The sequence below is a fragment of the Mustela nigripes genome, chromosome 13 (genome assembly GCF_022355385.1).
Source record: "Mustela nigripes isolate SB6536 chromosome 13, MUSNIG.SB6536, whole genome shotgun sequence".
Taxonomy (NCBI): domain Eukaryota; kingdom Metazoa; phylum Chordata; class Mammalia; order Carnivora; family Mustelidae; genus Mustela; species Mustela nigripes.
Window position 1 is genome coordinate 47,918,248 of NC_081569.1, and position 22,667 is coordinate 47,940,914.

The 22,667-nt window shown below is 51.8% G+C and overlaps 1 protein-coding gene and 1 long non-coding RNA gene across 3 annotated transcripts in view; one reads left to right on the forward strand and one right to left on the reverse strand.

The window, feature by feature from the left end:
- Positions 1–3,074: 3,074 nt before the first annotated feature.
- Positions 3,075–22,667, reverse strand: part of ANP32A (acidic nuclear phosphoprotein 32 family member A) — a 37,475-nt gene continuing 17,882 nt past the window's right edge. For both annotated transcript variants that reach the window (XM_059372363.1, XM_059372362.1), the window contains exons 2-7: positions 10,717–10,866; positions 10,402–10,524; positions 8,294–8,492; positions 7,042–7,139; positions 4,581–4,644; positions 3,075–4,329 (exon numbers count right to left, since the gene is read on the reverse strand). In XM_059372363.1, the coding sequence (XP_059228346.1) occupies positions 4,268–4,329; positions 4,581–4,644; positions 7,042–7,139; positions 8,294–8,492; positions 10,402–10,524; positions 10,717–10,866 (696 nt within the window). In that variant the 3' untranslated portion in view covers positions 3,075–4,267. The remainder of the gene's footprint in view (positions 4,330–4,580; positions 4,645–7,041; positions 7,140–8,293; positions 8,493–10,401; positions 10,525–10,716; positions 10,867–22,667) is intronic.
- On the forward strand, positions 13,072–15,551 carry LOC132029217 (uncharacterized). Its single transcript, XR_009407747.1, has 3 exons — positions 13,072–13,495; positions 14,314–14,447; positions 14,915–15,551. It is a non-coding gene; the product is annotated as an uncharacterized LOC132029217 (long non-coding RNA).

Sequence of the window (22,667 nt, forward strand, 5' to 3'; positions counted from 1 at the left end):
AAGAATGACTCTACTGGATGAGAAACAAGCAAAACGATGTACGATGTCCAACAGACAAGTTTTAAATATATGCCGGTGTGTTCACTCCGTCGTACTGGGTCAGGTCTTTTCCAGGCTGAGATGGAATGACCCAGAAGCTCTCTCCAAGGGATGTGTGTACCTCTACAACTCCAGGTCTCCGACTTCCCAGCTCCAAAGCTCCAACAGGAAGTTTCTCACTTTCCAAATTCCAAGGACCAAGCTTCACTTAACCAGATTGGGTTCCAGGCCCTTCCTTGTACTGGCCACTATGGTCTAAGTTCAGAATACACTAAATGGCCAGGACTGGGTCATCCCGGAAACTGGAGAGGGTAGTCCCACTTGAACCTCAGGTTCCATATCCATGTGAGTCCCTCTGGGGGACCCCAGAGTGTTGTTGCCAGACCCAACTCCATAGATGTCTCCTACATCAGCTTCCTGTCACTGTTAGTCAGCAAGGCTACACAAGTCCCCTCAGGTTGGAGTCTTTCTGGTCTCTCCCCTGCATACGCATGGCGCCCCCTGATTTGGCCTGACCTGCTCTCCTCCGTGCCACCATCTCCCACCCTCTCCTCGGCCCTGTTCACTCACCCGGGGGCCCAGCCTGCCACAGGGGCCTATCTAAGGGCTGGTGCAAGGACTCAGGGCCACCATTGTGCAAAGCTGCTTCTTAGGGACCCACAGTGGGAATCCTTCCAACCACGAACAATGAGTTTCTGAACAAGGATAAAAACAGCCTTTGCAAGTCAGCAAATGAGAAAAACGGAACTGCTCATCACCGCCGCCCCCCACCCCCTTCCCTCATGCCTGGCTCTTTTAACACAGTGGATAGGAATGGGGTCTCTCACATTAGGACGTAAGTTTGAGACTTAACTGCCACTGACTAGCCGGGTTAGTTGTCTCCTCCTTGAACTCTGACTCTACAAGATCTATGCAAGGATTCAGGGAGACCATAGATATAAAGCACAGGGCACGGGGCAGCTCATAATCTAGAATCATCACCATCATTATTCTCTTTCCAAGGACAGTTCTCCATCAGGAAATGTGCACAGGTTCCCTGGATAATCAATGGGAGACACAATGGGGAAGCCACCCCCCCCCCCCCACACACACACATGCACCACGCATCTTTAAAAACATAGGATGCTCTCCAAAGCCACACGGAACCCACGATGTGCCTGGTGCTTGCTACATCCTGTCAGCCAAAGGCCTGGCTGTTCTTCCCAGGAGATGCTATCCCACTTCCCACAGTAGCGGGCCTCCCTGCGACCACAGTGACGTTGTGGGTATGAGGCAGCCACCCGGGAACAGGGGTCCTGCTTTCCAGGTTGGCCTTGCCATGGCCTTCCTCTTCCATCCAATGGGACTATTGATGACCCGGTGATTTCTAACAGTCCTCCCCTCTCAAGGGTCCATGCAATGGTATTTGCCAGCACTCAAGCTCTGCCCGCCACACCCTCATGGTCGAGGGAGAGGAACTGCATGAACACAGCTGGCCCATATGGGTGGTCCCAGCTTGGGGGAGGAGGTTGCTGGCACTTGGGGGTAAGGAAAGAGGGCTGACTCTGGAAACAAACCTCCATAGCTTATTATGGTGCTGCTTGCTGCTCTTTTCCAGCTGCAGGACCTTGGGCCGATCCCTCTGAGCCACTGGTAGAACAAGGAGGATGGCATTTCCCTGCGTGGCTATGAGGATTCTGTAAAATGAACGAGATGCTGCAGATAAAGCCTGGCACCAGGTACACAGCCAGTTTGATAGATCGGCTTTTCCTGGCTCTCCCCCTTGCACTGAGCTTCCTCTTCTTCCTTGCCATTCATGAAATGGAAATAGCCCCAATAGACGGGGATTCAGGCCGGCTCCATCACTTCTCACCTCCCTGTCACTTGACCTCAGTTTCCCTCATCTGTAAAATGGGCACAGTAATCCTTTTCCTGGAGCATTGGTGTGAATGCGTTGTATGATTGATAGCCTGTTCTCTTAATCCCATCAGCACTAACCTGTTCATCACCATCCATTATGTCTTATAGCACGTATGTCCAGAACTACGAGTCGACTAACCCCAAAAACCTCCAAAGGAGTCAGGGCCAGAAAATCCAGGGCTGGGTCTGCCAGTCTCTTGATTCCACTCCACTCCTATGTTCTTTTCCTGGCTCCTCCTTGCTGCCCTAGGGTAGAGCACAGCACCTGGCCCTGGGAAGCCTTCTCTTCATCCTGCACCCAGAAGAGTGGGTCCATCATTCTCCCCTCAAGAAGCACCTTATTCTGTGGGAACCACACAGAACTAGCCCTCGCTGTGGGGTTCGAGGCTGTCGGGCTGAGAATGAACGTATGTGTATGTGCATTCACTACCATAGTACATTGGTATAACCCTTCTGCAAAACACAGAACCTTGCACCTAAGCCTCAGCAATGTCAACTTTTGTTCAAGGACCCTACTTTTAAGCATTTGTACAAAAAAAAAAAATCCACAAAATGTCTTAACAGAACACTCACTGTAGTGAGAAGTGGGAAATAACCCAAATGTTTCTCTAGCCACGTGGTTAGCATTCAGCAAGTCCGAACAGTGAACGAACTGCTACTTCATCATTGAAGACACAGGCTTTTGAACTCTTCAGAGATAAGAGAAACGACCATCATCATGGTAAGTCAAAAAGGAGTAGATTTGTTTTATACGTTCCCGAGATCTTCACGCACATGTCCTTTCTCCAGAGTCTGAACAAAACCGTAAGAGAATTCAAAATAAGGTCTCAAAGTTGGCCTAACAAAATTTTTGGTGATCATTTTGGTGTTTGAGTAATTTTCTGTATCTTTACATCTTTCTGGGGTTTTATGCTGATGACAAAACTCTCGACGAGGACAGCACACCACCCAACCTTGTTTTGGGAGCCAAGGCATCCAAAACTCAGGTATCAGGTTACCTGCCCTGGAAAGAAGCTATTTGATCAGATAACCTGTGCTAAGCTTCCCTCCCCCGCCCCATCAGCTAGCAGCTTATCTGGAATGCATCTTAGAAAGACTGATGACCCTGTTGGACTCAAAGAAGCCACCCCCAAAAAAATTGTATAAAAAGATTTATTGAAATTTATCAATGACAAACAGACATAAAACTCAAAAGTTTGGCTCTTCTGAGGGGTAGGAGAGAAACCGGTGCAGATGTTCTTTTATACAGATGAAACACGGGCTAGGAAATCACACGTCACTTCTAAAGCAATCCAGAAGAGGGACATGAAAGCAAACCTGTACATTCACCAGGAATTTGCAGTCATTTCAGATTTCCACTAGGTAAGAAAATACAATTTTGCGTTAGTTTTTCCGTGCTCGGGTGTATGAAAAAAAAACCCAGCCGACATGCAGCAGCGTCTCCTGTGCTCAGGTCTGTAAAAATGGTCTAAGCACAGAAGTACACGTGGAGGAATTGTCTTGTCATTTTCATAAAACAAAGCGTTCTAATATTTTACAGAACAAGATAGGACACGGTTTTTTTTTGTTGTTTTGTTTTTTAAATCTTTTAAAGAGGTTGACGTTTGAGGGTTTGCTTCTTCTCTTTTAATTAGAATTACCAACTCCATTTTACTAACTCCTAAGCCTGCTGTTTTCAGCTCTCCAGCTCCTAACTCTGAAGAGTGACCTCAGAGTCTTCTTCGGAGAGCAAAGCCCACCACCATCTGTGAAGGAGGAAAGAAATGAGAGACGGGGAATGTCCCCCAACCAGTGCCAAAATACGCCTTTCGGTTGCTATTTACAAACCAGGGCGTTGGATGCCTCTAGAAGGCCCAAGAAATGCAGGAATCACGGGAACCCGAATAAGAGGTAAGATGCCGGCTGGTGCTCAGGCCCTCCCGGGCTTTTAAGAAACCAAAAACGGAGGCCAGCCATGACCTTCCAACCGATTCCAGAGACTCGGGAAATACCAGGAAGTGTGAGAGCCCTCCAAACCGTCCTCTTTGAGAGTAAGGAACAAATGCTCACTCGGTGTGTACTCAGCTATCGCATTTACAGGGACAAAACCAGACACAAAGAAAAAGTAGGGGAAAAAAAATAAAGAGTGGCAGTAAAAATAGTATTTTATTCCACCCCCTCCCGCCCTCCCTCCCCCCCAACAACCCCCAGTACACTTTTCCCCTCTCGTTCCCACAGCAACGTTACAATCAGAAAAAAATAAGTTTCGGGGGGCGGGATTTCGGGGGGGGGGGTAATGGGTAAAAACAGTCAAATCACAATAGGAATTTTTCAAAATAGGTTATTCCACTTAGTCGTCGTCTTCTCCCTCATCTTCAGGTTCTCGTTTTCGCTTCTGACCCCTTTCTTCTTCTGGAAGAGGAAGGAAAAGGCATTTAGGTTAAAACACTGATCCTGCCCCTGACTCAACCCACCTGCCAGGAAGCCAGGGGACCACGCATCTGGGAAGCTTTGCCGCCCCTGGCAAATCTGAGACGGGGAATCTGCCAAGACAGGGAGGCCCCAGGAGCCTCAGACGGTTGGGTCCTCTGGGCCTTTGCCGTCTACTCTGCCAAATGAGGGGGCCAGGCCGCTACCCGCCGAGAGTAAAAATGCTGCCATACCACCAACTTCTTCTTCGTCTTCCTCATCATCTACTTCCCCGTCGTTATAACCCTCTTCATCCTCCTAGGAAAGAAGATGGATGGCGGACATTAGGGGTGCCTCCTTCCCAGGGACATGCTGAGGAAGGCACTTCCCTGGACCATGGGAGAAAAAAGTGGAGGCTGCCCCTGCCTCTCAGAGCCCCACAAGAACCTGTAACCTCAGGATGGATCCAGAGCAGAGGTCCCCTTGCCTCAAGGAGCCCATTAAGAATCTGACAAAGCCCGGAACCCCTTGTCCAGAAAATACCCACACTACACATAGGAGCTGTAAACCCAGGCTCAGAATTTCTGACCCCGAGTCCCTGTAACTCAGGCACGCCTTCCTGAGTGTGTGCTCTCCAGAGAAAAAGCTCCCCACGCCAACTCGGTCCTGCAAAGCCAGCCAGCTTTTCGTTTGGCTTCAGAACAGTTCTGCCTTCGAGGGAAGACCCCAGTTTTAGCAAATCCAGATTCCGTGGGCAAGCTCAACCTTGCCCTACCCAGCCCGTCTACCACTCTGCACACGTGGATCCCTTGGAGGGGAGAGTAAAGGCCCCCTAAGGATAGCATTCCCAGCTCCTTCAGAGTCGGCAAGGTGTATGAACTCATTCTCAATACAGGACCGCTGCCTTAAGCTGTTCCTGCAGTCGCCTGCTAGTTGAATGTCTGCAGGCCAAACACCATTCCTAAAGCATAAGGCAACCTGTTGTTTAAAAAGAACTTGGTGGGGGCGCCTGGGTGGCTCAGTGGGTTAAAGCCTCTGCCTTCAGCTCAGGTCATGATCCCAGAGTCCTGGGATCAAGCCCCACATCGGGCTCTCTGCTTGGTGGGGAGCCCCCACCAACCTCTGCCTGCCTCTCTGCCTACTTGTGATCTCTGTCAAATAAATAAATAAAATAAAATAAAATCTTTTTTTTTTTTTAAAGATTTTATTTATTTATTTGAGAGACTGAGATCACAACTAGGCAGAGAGGCAGGCAGAGAAAGAGGGGGAAGCAGGCTCCCCACCAAGCAGAGAGCCTGATGTGGGGCTTGATCCCAGGACCCTGGTATCATGACCTGAGCTGAAGGCAAAGGCTTTAACCCACTGAGCCACCCAGACACCCAGTAAAATAAAATCTTAAAAAAAAAAAAAAAGAACGTGGTGATAGACTTCTTTTTGTCAAGGGAATTACCCTTTTATAATGTCACCAAATAGTTCTTTAATCAGTCTGTTTGCTAAGACTTTTTTTTTGGGGGGGGGGTCTGTGTATAAGCTCTCCTTCGCTGGAAACTGGGACTCTGCAGATGGTCAATGAGATTACCAAAAAAACAAAACAAAATAAAACAAAAAAAAACATACCAAAAACAAAAGAAAACCAAAAAATCCCCAACACCCCACCCCCAAAGAAACCCCTGCACACTGTGTCTCCTGTGACAGGAAGTGCAAGATGAGAAATCCATTAGCCAACCAGACCTACTGCCCTGTCCTGGGGGGACCTGTTTCTCTAAGTCTCTATTTTTTAAAAACGCGCAATATTCTTTAGAACTGAGCCTAGTGGCCCACACTTAGGGAGAAGGAAAACTCGGCAGCTGAACAAGACAGGAACCAGGCTAATCACAGTGGCTTTTTTCTGTTTGCCTTGACCGGACTCTCCCAAGCATGGGGGTGGGCAGAGATCCAGCCCAAGCGGGTCTGTGTGTGGCAGGCAGGTGTCTGCACTCTTAATGGATAGAGATGGCAAATCAGGGGGTGGGGAGGCGTGGGGGGGCGGGGAGTGGGGAAAGAGGCAGGTCCCTTGTCTGCGCTGTTGTCACTTTAAGCCTCTCGAGGTCTAACCTTTGTAATTAGCAAGAGCTGACTTAGAATTCCAACAAGTCATGAACATGATCTGCTAGAGGGAGACTCCAAACACCTAAACACAAGACCTAGCACACAGAACCGAGAACCCTGAAGGGTATAAAGGCCTAAAACAGCAAGTGGTCAAACACTGTTCTCGAGTTCTGGTTTACAAATTATTATATCCTCTTAAGAATTCACTGAGTTGATCCCTATTAACAACCGAGATGCAAAACAATACCTATTCGACAGATGAGGAAAGAGTCTCAGAAAGGTTAAGGAACTTATCCAGGGATGCACAGCCAGCAAGTGGCAGAGCTGGGCTCACTCCCCCACCCCCCAGACTGGGCTGTAGTAACTCTCACAGACATGCATAGGTCTTGTTAAGAAACTGGGGTGTCAGCATAAAAGCATTATTTCCACATGCGCCAGGGACCCTGGTCACTGTCATTTGGCACCCAGCAGTGTCTTACCCTACCACTGGCACAGACTACCAAGGTAGTCTTTGGTTTTCCCTAGCAGACTCTAAGGACAGAGTAAATACCTGAATTAACATACAACTGCGAAGAGGCAGTAAGTCAGGTGGACCCTGGGAGATGGTGCCCCTGCCCAGCCCCTTACCTCCTCTTCTCCACTCACGTCCTCCTCTTCTCCTTCCTCCTCCTCCTCTTCATCCTCCTCATCTTCCACTACCTGAGCATCTTCATCATACTCTTCCTCTGTGCGGCAGAAACGGGGACAGGGGAACTGGGGGTGAGCTGGTCTCCCTCACAGCACAAATCCAGGCTCGTGGGCCCGGCACAGTCTTTGGTGGGGCCCAGGACCCTCTCACACCCACCGGCGCCCACACCAGGGATGCTCCAATAGGACTTAACACATCTGGAAGTAATCCAAAAGACAAGCCCTCCCCTCCCATCTTTTACAAAAGCAGAGATCCCTTGTGGAGGCTCAGACCACAGAGCAATTACGGGATCAAAGGACCAAGTCACAGGGCTTACAGAAGCCAAGACGCTTATTCACTTGGAAAGAGCATCTACCAAACTCCTGGCTTTAAAGGTGAAAATCCGAGTCCTTGAGGGGAGAAGTGACTTGTTCAAGGTCACTCATCAAGTTAGCCACCGAGGTGGGCCTAGAAACCTGGGCCCTTCCCGTTGGGTGAACACATGTGTGAGTATCTTGCAAAACACTCCAACCTAACAAGGAAAAACAAAAAATCTTGTGTGTGGATTATGGGCGAAATGTCTCCTTTCTCATGGTTACTGTGGCCATGAAGCCCTGTAGGGAGGCCGCACTGTGTTAGCACATGGGAAGGGGACAGCGGGAGGTGGCCCTCTCTTTTCTTCCTTCCTTCCTCCCTGTAGGCCCTGCTGGCTCACACTCACCCTCACTTCACTACTCACTTCACTGTGCTCAGCACAGCCCCTGCAAGCCTCCTCCATCTCCCAACCCCTCCTCACTCCCTTACACCTGCACCCTGGAGGTCCTGTGTCCTGCAGCCACCAGGGGGCTCCACACCCTCTCCAGCTCCTGCCCTCCTCTCCATTAGGGAGACCTAGATGAATGGTACCCTCAAGCCACACCCCATCTTCCCCACTACTGGGGGGTGGGAATTGAGCCCAGGGGCATACTACAGAGACACTGTAGGATCTCATTCCAGGGGCCTCTGGAAAAAGAAGAAAAACCTGACAGTAGGGTTCAGTTAGATGCTTCTCAAGTCGTTACCATGCCATCAGGGAGACTCAGCATGCTTCTCTGCGGTTCTAGACTCCGTGAGCAAGATCAGGGACCATGGTTAACAAAGCAGCCCCCCTTCCCTCCACAGCTGTGCAAAGGAGACCACCAGCCTGCCCCTATCCACCCCCCCAGCACCCACCGTCCTCATCCTCCTCATCGTCATCCAGGCCCTCCACGTAGCCCTCGGCGTCCGAGTCAGGGGCCTCCTTGTCGTCCCGGTCGTAGCCATCGAGATACGTGAGCTGCGGGAGGAGCTTGAACACGTTTTCTCGGTAGTCGTTCAGGTTGGTTACCTCACAATTGAAAAGGTCTAAGCTCTTGAGGTTTTCTAACTTTTTCTGCAAGCAGAAAGATGAAGTTCAACAGTGAGTTGTGGAGGACGGGAGGGGGGGGGCAAACAACCCAGGGAAACAGTTGGAGAAAATGGCTTTGCTCTGCCCAGCCTAGTCACTGATGGATGGATCTCAGTTCCCGCCACTGGAAAAGGCCCCCTTAGGGCCTTTAAAGCCTCATCCAATGGCAACAAAGTCTGCAAGTATGGCTTTGGCCCCATCAGTGACTGGCTTCAAATTAAGCTGTGGCTCCCCCTGAGGCTCCAGCCAAGAGCTTTGCTGCTGTCCCCATGACTGGGGAGCCAGAGGGAAACGGAAAAGGTGGCACAAACTAACAAGGTCTATTAGTAATGATGGTGAGGATGACGGCCCTTAACACAGCACACCAGGTAGCAGTGGCTCAGTTTATCCTCACAGCCCTGATAAGGCAGAAGTGATTACTAGTCCAGCAGCTCTCAAGATCTCAAGAGCAAGAAGTCATTCTCAACAGGTCAAGGGCAGGGAGGGAGTTGTGGCCTGGGCGGGGTGGGGTGGGTGGGCACAACCCCAGCATCTTCTCATCCCGCAGAGGGGAGCACAGCACATCACTCACACTGGTCACCAAGGAGAAGCTACAGAAAGGCACGTGGTCTGTGCAGGGAGAATAGGGTATGTTTCTGTGTGCGTGCATCTGTTTGTGCCTAGGTCTGACCTTTAATGGTAACCAAATCACAATGATTTATATACACACACACTTGGTCTCCATACCCGTCTCCCCAAATACACATATACAGAACTTCAAAGATTGTCCTATGAAATCATTAAATCAGGGCTTCCAAGTAGATCAAAATAGGGGGCTGGCGGAAGACCTGAAAAGAAGGGCTATGGGAAGCATATCTCTTAGTGGCCTCCATGCCACCTATGGTAGAAGTCTGAGCTTAACGAAGAAGGACCAGCTTCCGCCACGCTGGCCCATCAAGCCGACCCTTGAGTGTCCAGAGTGTGAGGAGTGCTCTGTGCACAAGAACCTACAAACCCAAACTGAGCGATGCCCCAACTTGTCCTAATGCGGCAAAGCTGGCAAAACAGCCTCACGACCTGGCCCTGATTCTGAGGTATGTGGCTTGCGGGACGGTTCCTACGTGTATGTTTACAGCAAATGTGCTCATTACATGCGACATTATTTCTCTGTTTCAAGAACGCTGTTAATCAATGACACAGCTGAAATCAGGGGAACACAATCCTTCAGACGCAGTAATGCAGACACTGTTGTTCTGACCCAGCCTTGCCCCTTCCTGGCGAATAAATCCATGAAATGTGAGGCAGGTTCAGCTAGTTGAAGATGAGGCCCCGGTCACCATCACACCGAGAACTGGAGACCAAGGGTCAGTCACCCTCTTCTGTGCCCCTTAGGAGAGTAAGGCTGGCATTGAGGCTCTCATCCTATACCATCCTGTGCCATCCAGGGCACCGTCTCACCATTCGAAGGTACCAGCCTCAGGCCAGCCATCGGAGGAGAAAACAAGTGGCCAACTCCAGGGACAGCAGAATTCCTGATGGTTCCGCCCTCCCCAACGAGGGACAAGGAATCATGCTCTAAGAAATGACAGCTTGGGTTTCCAAAGCTGAGCAGAAGCTGTACGAAGGAAAGCCCCAAGGTGAGGGTCAGAACCCACCCTTGCCTCCCGACCGCCACTCGGCTGTGTGACCTTGCTCAAGCCACTGAGTGTCTCTAGGCTTCCGTTTCTCTATGGACCAAGCAGAAATGAGCTCCAACTCTACCTCGTGGCCCATAACAAGAGTCAAATAAAGTAAGATACATAGGGCAGGGGGGAACGACAGAAAAACAATACTCTACAAAGGTAAAAGTAGTAGTCCCTGATACCAATCCCTCCCCCCTCCCACCCTGTGGAGGGGAAGGACCCAAATGACTCACCAGTGGCTCTATTGTGCTGAGGTCTTTAATTTTGTTGCCACTTAAATTTAGATGCGTGAGGTTCGGACACTTTTCTGCCAATACTTCCAGGCCCCCTGAGATTCTGTTATCGCTTAGTTCAAGCTAAACAGGGCAGGGAGGGGAAAAGTGCAAAGAGCTGGTAAAATGAAGGCCAAGGGCCCAGAGCACTCGGCCCCCAGCAGACAGGCGAGGGGCAAGTCAGCACACTTGCCCGGCTCCCCCTCAGTTCCGCTCTGCAAGCACAGAGTAACGACCCCCTCCTCCCTGCCCACACACACTCCTCACCCTATTTACCTTCTTAAGTTTGTTTAACTTTGGTAAGTTTGCGACTGAGGTGAGGCCTACGTTGATTGTACTTAAGAACTCCAGTTCCTCAAATTCATCTGTGAGGCCTTCGATTTTGCCTTCGATCGACCGGCAGTTGTCGAGGACAAGCTCTTTCACCTGCAAAGGGAAGGCCAGAGTGAATGGAGGGGCAGACTCGGGACTGGGGCTGGGGAGGGGGGTCAGCCTCCTCAGGACGGGGAGACAGGTCCTTCAGTATATGACGGTGGCACCTGCTTGCCTCTCCGGGAGCAGGCCACCGCCAACACCCACCCTGGGCTTCCCACCTCTACCTGAACTGAGGGCAGGGAGGGCTGTAGTAGGGACACACTCCCGAAAGGAGCTTGGGCCGGACCACAGTGACACACTCCATAATCCCTGGTGATCATTCCAACCCCACTGCCACACTGCTTCCAAACTCCTGTTAAAAATCAGCCACCACAGTCTCCAGCTTCCCGTCAGCCCTGGCCACTCCCATGGCCCCATGGCCTCGGCCTGACCACCTCCCCAGGCCAGCTACCTTCCTTCCCATCCTCAGGCCCCACTGTCCTCCACCTCTGTGCACCTGTGACCCTCTGAGTGTGGATGGGTCCCCAGACACACATGGCCGCTTGTTCCCACCGGCTTGCCCACCAGAGCCCGCCCACCAGGTCTGGTGCTTGTCACCATGGTCACCGACTTGGCCTGGCCCAGGGTAGGGGCAGCATACTCTATTCTGCAGAGCAGCCACAGGACTTCCTGTAATGATGGACGCCTCCTGCTCTGCCCATGAAAGGAGCCACTGGCCATATGCAACATGGCTGGGGAGAATGAGGGACTGAGTTTTCATTTTCTTAATTTAAGTGTAAAAAGACACTACTTAAAAAGACACTACCATATTAGGTAGAGCCTCTCTAGGCCCTGCTCTTCACAGGGCCCTGAGAGTAGATGTGAAATCCCCGAAAGTGACAGGCTGAGGCCATCAAAGAACAAAGATCGGTCTTCAGGAAGCACCTCTGTGACCCTATGCCTTCTTTAAAACTCCCTGGAGACAATGTTGCCACCGTAGTTATGTTTTCCTCGTTTCTATTCTTTCCCAAGTTTGGGTCCAAATCCTTTCTAATCATGTAGAAAGTCTGATAAAAAGCCATGTCTTGGGGTGCCTGAGTGGCTTAGTGGGTTAAATAAAGCCTCTGCCTTCCGCTCAGGTCATGATCTCAGGGTCCTGGGATTGAGCCCCGTATCAGGCTCTCTGCTCAGCAGGAAACCTGCTTCCCCCTCTCTCTCTGCCTGCCTCTCTGCCTACTTGTGATCTCTGCCTGTCAAATAAATAAATAAAAATCTTAAAAAAAAAAAAAAAAAAGCCATGTCTCTCTGGGTTGGTAAAAGGCAGATGTGGCTGAAGGTGATTCCAGGCTCCAGTACAGATGGGAGGGAGACAAGCTGAAAAGTAAAGAAAAGATCAAGTCTGGGGCCTGAATGACCCTGGGGAGTCAGCAAGGGAGGCCAGGGTGTCCTACCCTCCAGGCAGATGTCTGTGGTTACCCACTCCTGTCCTGCAGTCCAGCTGCTCCCTGGCCACCCAGGGCTGCCAGGCCCCGTAACGGTGACTCCTCCTGGCTGCACCCAGTGCTCGACACCTGACTGCTCGCTAGAACCTTAGGGAAGCCTGCATCCAGGTGGCTGGTACGCTGCTGGCCTGGGACATCCACCCACATGTTACTTGTCTTGGATGGGTCACATGGCATCAGACAGTACAGTCTAGTTCTTCTCAATAGCAGTCCCATATGGTCCAAAGGGTCATGCCAGCCCCTCAGAGTCTTTCTTTCTCCTGGATAAGAGGACCAATTTGCTTAGACCTTCCTGCTGGGCCCAGGACGACCGCCTTGCCACAGTCCCCAGGGGGAATCTTGGGGGAATAGAGTCCGCAGTGGGCCTGCCATGCTCCTTCTCAGCCCACCTCTGTCAGCAGGCAGACCACAGGAGCTCAGGGGCACATCTGGGCTGCAGAGCCCCACAGCTGCCCTGCTTTCCGCCTCCTTGGTGCAGAGAGGTGGTAGGCTCAGCCCAGCACAACAGCACAGTTTGCCAGGAGGGGCCGAAGCCAGGCACAGGAGCTCCTTCCCAGAGCTGACCTGTTCTGGGCCCAGGCACTGGCCGCCAAGGCCCGCCTATCCCTTGGATTTAGGATGGGAGAAGTAAGTCCTTTTCCACTCCCTCAGTCCCCAGGAGAGGCCAGATGTCTAGGTCAAGCCACCTTCTCAAGGTCACTGGCAAGAGTGGCTGGGAATAAATCCTATGAGGCCTTTTACCCCAGGGCAGGAAATCAGTGTAGAGCCAGGAAGCCTGCCCTTAGGGGAGCAGGGCAAACAGAGGGAGAGCCACTGTGCTGGGGGAGGGAAGGCCACCACCTCTGCGGCACTGGAGCCACAGGGCCCACAGGCTTCAGAAGGCACTGCGGATTCCTGAAGCTCCACCAGAGAAAGACAAATATGAGAAGGGATCCTAGCCCAGCCTCAAAGATTTCAGACGTGTGGTTTTTCCAGATGGGTCAAGGGCTTCTCCTCTTAACGGCCATAAGCCAAGGAAAAGAAGGTCTTAGAGACTGGGGGAGGTGGTGTTGGGAATTGGGGGAATTCTTCCCTGGAAGCTGGCGTCTCTTCCAGAGAGACACAATGCTGCCTGGGAATTCTACAGACAGACCCAGGGTCCCAGTCCCAACTTCCACCACCATGACCAACGGCGGGGACATTCCTCTCAAGGACAATACGTAAGCTGCTACCACTAACGTTTTTTGTGGGTTTGTTGTGTTGTTTTTTTTTTTTTTTAAGATTTTATTTATTTATTTGACAGAGATCACAAGTAGGCAGAGAGGCAGGCAGAGAGAGAGAGGAAGGGAAGCAGGCTCCTTGCCGAGCAGGGAGCCCAACGCGGGGCTCAATCCCAGGACCCTGGGATCATGACCTGAGCCAAAGGCAGAGGCTTTAACCCACTGAGCCACCCAGGCGCCCCACCACTAACGTTTTTATTCCTAGTAAGTCAGATCTTTCCTGAGCCCTCAACAGGTACCCTTAATGTGCTTCACCTGCACCAGCTCACCTAATCCTCACCACTGCTCTCTGGGGGGGAGTTTCCCATCTCACCCCAGAACCACTGGCCCTCAAGTCCCAGGATGGTCAGCACCAAGCTGGTCAGTGCTGGCTCCTAACTGTTTCTCAAAACCTTCCCAAACAAATGTGAGGTCCAAGTTCTCTCAGAACTACCTCAACTCTCCAAGCTCCCCGACACCCTTCTTCTAAGGGTTCCACCAGCAGGATGGGGGCCAGTCCCATCAGTCCCCGCCACCGCTAAACTTCCTCCGTAACCAAAACAAACCCCAAGCCAGCCCTCATTCAGATGAGGCTTCAATCAGGGAGCAAGGATGTGGAGAGGGGTTGGGGGAGTGAGTAGGAAGAGCCCCCCTCCCCAGCCACTTGGGCAGGCCCCCTGCTGTCTGGTCCCAGGTGGCCCTTACAGGTCAGGTACGTGGGGCCTCTGGGACCCCCACCTCTGGGACCCCTACCGGTTTTTGCATTTCCTTCCTGGCAGGGGGTTTCAGCAGTGTTGGGGCAAGATCAAAAAGGTGAGAGAGGGGCAAGGCTTAGACTTGGAGGCTGCTGAGATCACCAAAAAGCCCAAACCACAGCTGCTTTGGGGAGTGACTGTCACTTTGGAGATGGCAGGTAAGCTCCCTGTGAAGTATCTGAAATGGACCAGACAAAAAACAAAAACACCAGCCCAACAGGAGGCCTAGAGTCATCCCATGCACCCCCTCCTGACCCTGGACTCCGTGGAAGGCTGCCCTTTCCTAGAGCTCTGGGACAGGCTCACATGTTTCCAAACCCGCAACCAGCCCCACACGCCTCAGACCCACTCCGAGCTCCTGCTCCAGTCCCAACCCACTTCCTCCCCGTCCGTGTGGCTCCAGACCCTTCCAAGCAAAGAGCGTATCCCTTTTACAACCAGGGTGTGTTCTGCTTAAAAAAGAAAAAAAAAAAAAAATTAAGGTCCACGTCCCCCTGCCAAATCCTGGGTGTGAGCTAAGTGCAAAGTTAAAATTAAACTGAAAATTTGTACTTTGGGTTTAGATTCTTTCCCAACTCCACTGGCCCTTTAAAAATATCTGAATGTGGTTCCTCTCTCTCTCCAGCCCAACCACTGGCTTCCTCCGCTGGTGTCAGAAGCTTTTCAAACACCCATGGACAGAAGTACTCGGGACTCTATGCTTCACCCCTCAGGTGTCAGCACCCCCCAGGGGTCTGTATATTCATCCTCGGCCCCAACTGAGAGGTCGGGTGGGAGGGGGGCAATGAGGCTTCCCAAGGAATCAGACTGTCCGGCTCTGGTATTTCCTGAAAAACTTGTCCCCAAAGCAAGGACACAGCAATCGCTTCTCACCAATGGGAGCGGAACCGTCCGTGATAAACACAAACACATTATTACTCTAAGGAACAACCCATTGCTTGTTTCAAAACTGTGAAATCTTGTCTTCACAGTTCTCTCAAATTCGATCATTTCCTCTCTATTCTCTACACTGCAGTCCTGGTCACGGTCATCTAAGTCACCCCAAGTCTGTTTTTGCCTCCAAATGGGGTCTCTGTGACAGCGGGGGGACAGCTGGACTACTGGAACATTCAAGTAGCCCAACTCCATCCCTGAGCTCTGAGGCTCTGGCTCCGCAGAAAGGGGAGAACGGTATCTGTTTAACCCACAAAGTGCAAACTCCAGCCTAGAAAACATGCCTCCTGGCTTCCTGCCGCTTGGGGGTGGGGGTGGGGATGAGTCCAAGTTTTTAAACGGACCTAAGGAGGCCCTCCACTAGCCACCTCCCTACCTCCCCCAACTACAGGGCTCCCCACGTCTCACTCCTGCACCACAAATGGTGTTCAGGCCCCCCTCCCCAGGAAGCCTTCCCCCGCCCAGCTCCGAGCATCCCAGGGCACCGAGGGCAGCTGCCACATGAATCATTTAATCGTATTAAGCATCCGATCCTCCTAGAGGTCAGGGACTGTCCTTCCCCATAATCAGCGTAGCAGGGGGCGGACACCAGAGTAAGTGCTTAACAAACATCCCGTTACGGTGCCAGGCACAGCACTAGGTGCTGCGCAGTGAGTCAAACTGCTGTGAAACATACAGTGTAATCAGTCCCACACAGATGGGAATGAACCTGACCTCTTCTAGACAATGTGTCCCCCAGGAGGCAGGCCAACTGCGCACACTCCTCTTGACCTGACCCAGTGCTCTGTACACCGACCTCTTGCCTAGAAGCAGCCCCTGCCTCCATAAAGGGTGTACCTGTGACATTGTTATAGAGTAACATGCTGGGGACTCAGAGGCTGCTGTGAGCCACAGTTGGGGTCCTTGCCAGCAGGGGTGTGGTGCCGGCTGGGAGGAGGCTGCCTCCTCCCAGCTGCCGTCTGGTAAACAGCTACTGGAGCAGGGTGCCAGGTAGCGGGCCGGAGCAGGGGGACCGAGTGCATTCTTTAAATGCCCAGAGGCCAGGCATGCTCAAGGAAGACAGGAGGGACCCAGAAAAAAACAAGAAAGGGGATGCACTGTATCAAATTCTGGACCAGCTATATAGTTGGCAAGACTTCGTTCAAAATGAAAATTTGAGGCCCACTGCTCAAAAACCGTTAAGAATTCCAGAGACAGCGACAGCACTGCATTAAACCCAAGGGAGGGCCCTTCGAAGCCCAGGGCCCTGTGTGACTGCACAGGTCACAGGCCCATGATCAGGGGGCCCTGATTTAAAAGGACAGCTCAGGCCTAAAACAGAGATCACTGAAGGCCAGAACCAGAAAGAAGGAAGCTCGGGCGAGAACAGCTCTTTATGTTTCCAGGACCTCCGGACGCAACGTGGAGAGGTGGACAGAAGGCAGGCTCTGGAGTCAGACAGACTGGGCTCCAGTCCACATTCTCCACTTGCTGGCTCATCTCACCTCTCCTGAGCTTCCGTTTCCTCCGATGGCAGTAATGCCCATCACCTAGAGCTGGATTACGTGAAATAACGCACTTAGAGCATCCCCTGCTTGGAAAAAGCCACTTGTCTTCTCCCGGATCCACAGCCACCTCTCCCCACTGTGTCCACAGTCACGGCACGAGAATGGAAACAAAGGGTGGTCGGCACATCTGAGCCACCAAAGTTGTCTTTCATGAAAGGTATGAAGCTTCATAACATTTTGGAGAGCGAAGATGTTACACCCAAAATACACCCCTCTTGACTTTGTATCTACACCTTGTTTTGTTTCTTTTTCCCCCAGGAGCCTCCAGCCTTGATTTTTTTTTTTTCTTTCACTGAGCAAGAATTCAATAAATATGTGTAGCTTTGGTTTCAACCCTGTCAGTCCCTGACCAATTTAGTTTTCAGGTTCCAGTCTTGCACAGAAGAGGAGACTCAAATCAAATTGACCCCGTGTTTTTTTGGTGCTCATGGGTTTTAAATAGGTCAGCTTTTAAATGGGCCATCCCCTGTTGCAGATTCCATTTCTAGCTAGAAGGCCAAACTGTTTGAGTCACCAAGGCTGAGGGGAAATGAGCTTCTTCCCAAAGGTGTTCAATAGGAGCGACAGATGCTTGTGATTCTGTTGTTTCGACCCTAAAATCTCTACTTTTGCTTAACAGTCTGTGGGGCAAAACCTGCAAAAACCGGTCAGGTTCCATGAGGGGAAAGCCAGGCTCTGGGAGAAGAGTCGGACATTTTGAAAGCTGGAAAGGCCTTCGGGATCATCTAGGTCAGTGGCTTTCTGACCACAGCCCACAGTAAAAAATACATTCCTGCCTTGGCTCAGTATACCCATGTGGTGTGTACAGGCACACACACCAAAACAAAACATACCCAATCACAATGACTCTTTTCTATTACATTGCTTTTAAAACACTGGTCCAGTTTAGCCCTCTTTTTGCAGAGGAAAAGGCAAGGCCCAGAATTGGCCCTGGGCCCAGGAAACCCCGAGTGGGGTGGTCCTTCTGCCACACCATTTGCTCTGATCAAAAACCACCATTCCCAGTGGAAGACTGTGCATCCTCCACATTGCTCACGAATTTCTGCTAACAGGAGGATATTCTGCAGCCCCTGGGGTCGCTATGACTCTGGTCTCTGCACCTTAAAGATCTTTTAAAATCTTAACTAAGGGGCAGGGCCCCCAAATTACCTTAAAACAAAACAAAACAAATCTCTCCAAGAAGAAAAGCATCTGAGTGTCTGGATTTTGTTTGTTTCCTACAATAGAGCTCGGAAGGCACGGGTGGGAGCACATGGCCGCGGGAAGTCGGTGACGCCATCCTTATTATTTTAGGGAACCGTGGAACGCAAGCCGAGGCGCGCTGCGGCGTAATTAAGCTGTCGGCCAGGCCCAGGGAACAGGCTGAGCGCCGGCGCGGGGAGGGCCCTTATTAACATAAAGCCTGTGACTGGCTCCTGCGCTGCCTGGAACCGGATTCCTCCCTCCTCCAGCGGGCGTGGGGAGGTCTTGGTTTCTGCCTGGCCGAGAAAGAGGAGCTGGTTCCCTTGCAGATGCTTCCTCCAGCCAGAAGGACAGACGCAGCTGAACTGCAGGCCGGCCCCGGCAGCTGTAGGACCCGGGCTTTGGGCTGGTCCAGTGGGCCCATTCAGCAAGTGAACTCCCAGCAGAGCTGGGGCCGCTCCCTGATGTTCCACCCTTGCTTGCCTGCCTGGACACCTCATTCCTCCCTTCCGGACCCGTCTAGAGTCTACTCCACTTCCAGACCCTGTCCGTTCCACCTCTTGGACGAAGGCCTCCCTGATCACCCAGACCCTGCCCCAGCCCTACCCACTTTGAGCGCATGTGAAGGACGGTATTCCCAGGGCAGCAGAAAATAGGCCCAGAAGGCTGTCTGAGCCTGGGAAGTGGGGAGGAGTCATCTTGGTCTGACTTGGCTAGAGAAAGGGGGTGTAGGGGGTACGGGGAGAGGTGAGGTCTGGGAACTGGTGGAGGGCACAATCCACTGGCAATCTAGCAGGCTGCCTCTTCTCCTTGGCTGTCCCTCTGCACCTGTAGTCCCAGAGGGCGGGATGAGGCAGGAGTCTGAAGTGCAGTCCAGCGAAGGCCCTGGTCCCAGCAGGTGGGATCTAAATGGGGACCAGGAGAAAGAAAGGGGGACAAGAAGCGTGGAGGTACAGTGCCAAGGATGGTCACTGTCCAGTCTGATGACTGGGATGGCCCCTGGTTACTTTGCCAGTAACTTGTCCTATGCCTTGGGGCAGTCCCCTACTGCGCACGCTGGACAATGGAGCTTGAGTGCAGAGAGGAGGCCCCCTTCTGTGGGTCCACATACTTTTAATCCCACCTCACATCCAAACTCAGCCTCTATTCCCCAAAAGGAAGTGGGAGATTTCATGGACAGAAAGAGCCCAGAATTCATCCCTGAGGGATGCCAGGAAGGAAATTTGGGGCCCCAGGCAATTAATGAAACACAAAAATCAATCATGTAATCTCTTAAAACAAATCGGGATCACAAAAACAGCCCCCAGAGGCAAAGGGTGTTGAGTTCCAAATGCAGAAGTCTGGCATCGTCCCCTCTGATGTCTGCCATCTCCCACGGAAGCAGGGAGTAGGCAGCTCAGCCCATGGGGTCCTAGTCCCTGTTCGACAACACTGTGGTTCACAGAAAACCACACTGTCCGTGATGATCATATTAAAGAGCCACAGCTGGCCCCATGCAACAGAAGAGCCATGAGGAGACAGAAAAGAAAGGCCTGGAAAGCAGAAAGGCAAATCCTAGCCCATCTTCCTGAAACACTGCTTTGAACATGTCCTGTCAGGTCCTGTCACTCCTGGTCCACTGCCTTTACCAGCCACGGGGACTGCAAAGCCAGAGGATTCCCAGCCTTCCAGCGACCCGGTGTGCCAGGACCAAACACCCAAGGCGGTTTGTCCCCACCCTCACCTCTCTGTCAGCCTCCCTGCCCCGCAGCCAACATGGTGACACCACCTGGCATTTCTTCCCATGTGACAGGTGACAAAGTGGTTCCCCAGACATCACTTCGTTGACTCTGCAGATGACTGGAAGTATACCCATCAGATCCCTCTCCCAGGAAAATGGCCCCTGCCCACCAGGGCCCTCTGAGAGAGCGCTGCTTGGCCACAGGGCACCTGGCAGTCCTTCTTTCTGCGGTCTCTCCTCCAAACACTGCCTTACCAAAGTCTGAGGTCTCCGTGTTTCCCTGCTGGTGCCCTGCCCACAGGGGTTGGCCTTCAGTAAACACTTGCTAAGTGGTCAAAATGGACTGGGTCACTCAAGCCAGAGCCAAGAGTGGAGCAGGGGTGGGCAATGGCTCCGAACAATCTAGATTCTAAAAGGCTAAAGAACCCCTTACTCACTTTCTGCAGCAAAGCATCCCACTAATTCCACTCTTAGGCAAATCCACAAACATGGCTTCCTGGACCCCCTGTCTGGGGTGGCTGCCTGGGGTGGCTGACTGGGGCTCCTGAAATCAGACTCGGGGATCTTTAGCCCAGCTGGGATCGCCTGTGGATAGAAGGGACTGTGTGCTGTGGAAATGCCACTGGAGTCCTCAAGTTAGCAGGGTCTGAAAAGACAGCGCAGGGTCTCTGCGGTGGGTCCCACGTGGACCTTCACAGCTACCCAGTCCCCATGGTTCCCGACATGGAAGAACAGTCCACAAAACAAAAGTTAATTCACTGGCTTCCTCAGTTTCACTCCTCGGGGCTCCATGAGCTGGCACGTCAAGCCTCTGCCCAGCCCGGCCCAGCAGCACAGCCCCGAATGTGCCTCTGATGGAACTTCTAGCTGGCTCTTCCAGAGTGCTTCAGAGAAGCCAAGGACCCCATCAGCACCACTGGACCCAAATCAGCTCCTCAGGTATCTGATGAAGCTCAGTGGAAACCAACCCAGTGACTCACCCAAGGTCACACAGCTAGCCCATCATGGAAATCCAAAGTCCTTGGGCTGTTCTCCATCCTCTCTCAATTTAGGGCCCACACCCCAAAGCCTCGGGCCTCTCCAGAGTGAACTCGTTAAGGCAAGAGGAAACAAGGAAATGGGCTGTGAGGAAGAGGGCCCCAGGCCGGATCCCGGCCCTCCTCCCTCCCTCCTGCCTCCGCGCACCCCCAGCAGGGCTGGAGATACAGAGAGGGCAGAGAAAAAGGCTCAGTTGTCTCCTTCCCTGCCACCTGAACCCAAGATGACAGCGGCAGTGGCAATGACAGAAGCGAGCAAACAGCATGGCACTCAAGTCCCCCCATCCAGTCATCCATCTGAAGCCACAATGAGGGACAGACACAAAACCCAATCTCACACAAGTGCCTAAAGCTGGGGGTGCAAGTTTCTTCTATCCACAGCAAATCAGCCAAGGGTCTCACATACGAAGCAATTTAATGTCAGTTCTTTCTCCTTGAGAGAGATGGGACATGTGCAACTTGCCTAAGTCTGTAAATGACAGGCTTACGGTCAAAGTATTAGAGAGGGACGTGGGCCCAACGTCCCTATCTGTTCCATGTCTGCAGACTGGCGGGGCAGGGAGGGGAGTAGTGGCAGGAGGGTGAGGAAGGAAGGGGGAAGCGAGAGGCTGCCAGGAGAAAGGAACACGGAGGGCAGAGGGACAGACAAACCCTGAAAAACGCCATAGGCACTGAAAAAGAGAGAAGAGATGATACACATAAAGGTTCAGCACATTCTGCGGGACTTCAGAGACAGAACTTGACCAGTATTTACTGTCTTTTAAAAAACAGGGTCCGGGTTAGGTTCCTGGTCCTTTGCAGATCTACTACAGCTGCTATAATCTCAAAAATGCTAAAAGCCAAGCCAAAGACCTTACAACCTTTATGATTCTAGAGGGGTCAGGGCGGGGCCCCACCACTGAAGAGACCTACTGAGTTCTGTCTTCATCCGCAGAGCCCATTCCAGGCTGTGTGGACAGAGACAAGTCAATAAGGGACAAGGTGCCTCGGTCAGGGTCCCCAAATACTCTGCTCCAACAGGCCTAAACCTTAAATTCTGAACCTTGAAGCCGAATGTTGAGGAAGGCACTGAGGGTGGGAAGGGCCCTTACAGCTGCAGGCACTGGGAGGACAGTCAAAGGAACTGGCAATGATGGGGGGGCAGGGGCGCACGCCCGGGAAGAGAAGTCTTGTAATAAGCCATCTTTCTGCAACTATTTGAAGGAGTGTTACATGCATGCATAAGTCCAATTCTTCCAGGTTTTCTGGCACTTCAAGAACTGAGATCAGTGTGCAGGAATTGAAAGAGGCCGTTTTCAGTCCCCGTGTAAACTATAAGAGTGTTTAATGGGCACCTGGGTGGTCCAATCAGTTAAGTACTCAGGTCATGATACCCGGGTCCTGGGATGGAGCCCCGCTTCAGGCTCCTTGCTCAGCAGGGAGCCTGCTTCTCCCTCTCCCTCTGCCTGTAGCTCCCCGTTTGTGCTCTGTCAAATAAATAAATAAAATCTTAAAAAAAAAAAAAGTTGCTGAAACACAAGAATGTAATAAATAAATAAATAAATAAATAAGAGTGTTTAAGTCATTACAATTGTTCCCCAAAGGAATGGGCTGCTCTGAAAAATCCGTGCATGGTCTCCCTGAGTATACAAATCAGAGGGTGCTAAGTGACCGTCCGCAGAGGACTCCACACACACCTGGTGCTGAACGATTATTAAATGAATTAATATTATATGATGAAGCTCTGTAAAGAGAGAAGCCTTGGGTCTTTTTCACCTCTTAAAAAAGGCTATGATTTGCTTCTTCCCTCTTTAAAGAAGTGTTACTCGTTTAGGCCATAGGGCGATTTTACTCATTCCACAATATTTACAGAGTATCTATTCCATGCCAGAGGTTAGCGATCCAGTTGGAGATCCAGTGCTAAGCACAACGAGCCAGACCTCATGGGCTTACATCCTAGCAGGGAGCGAGACGCTAACC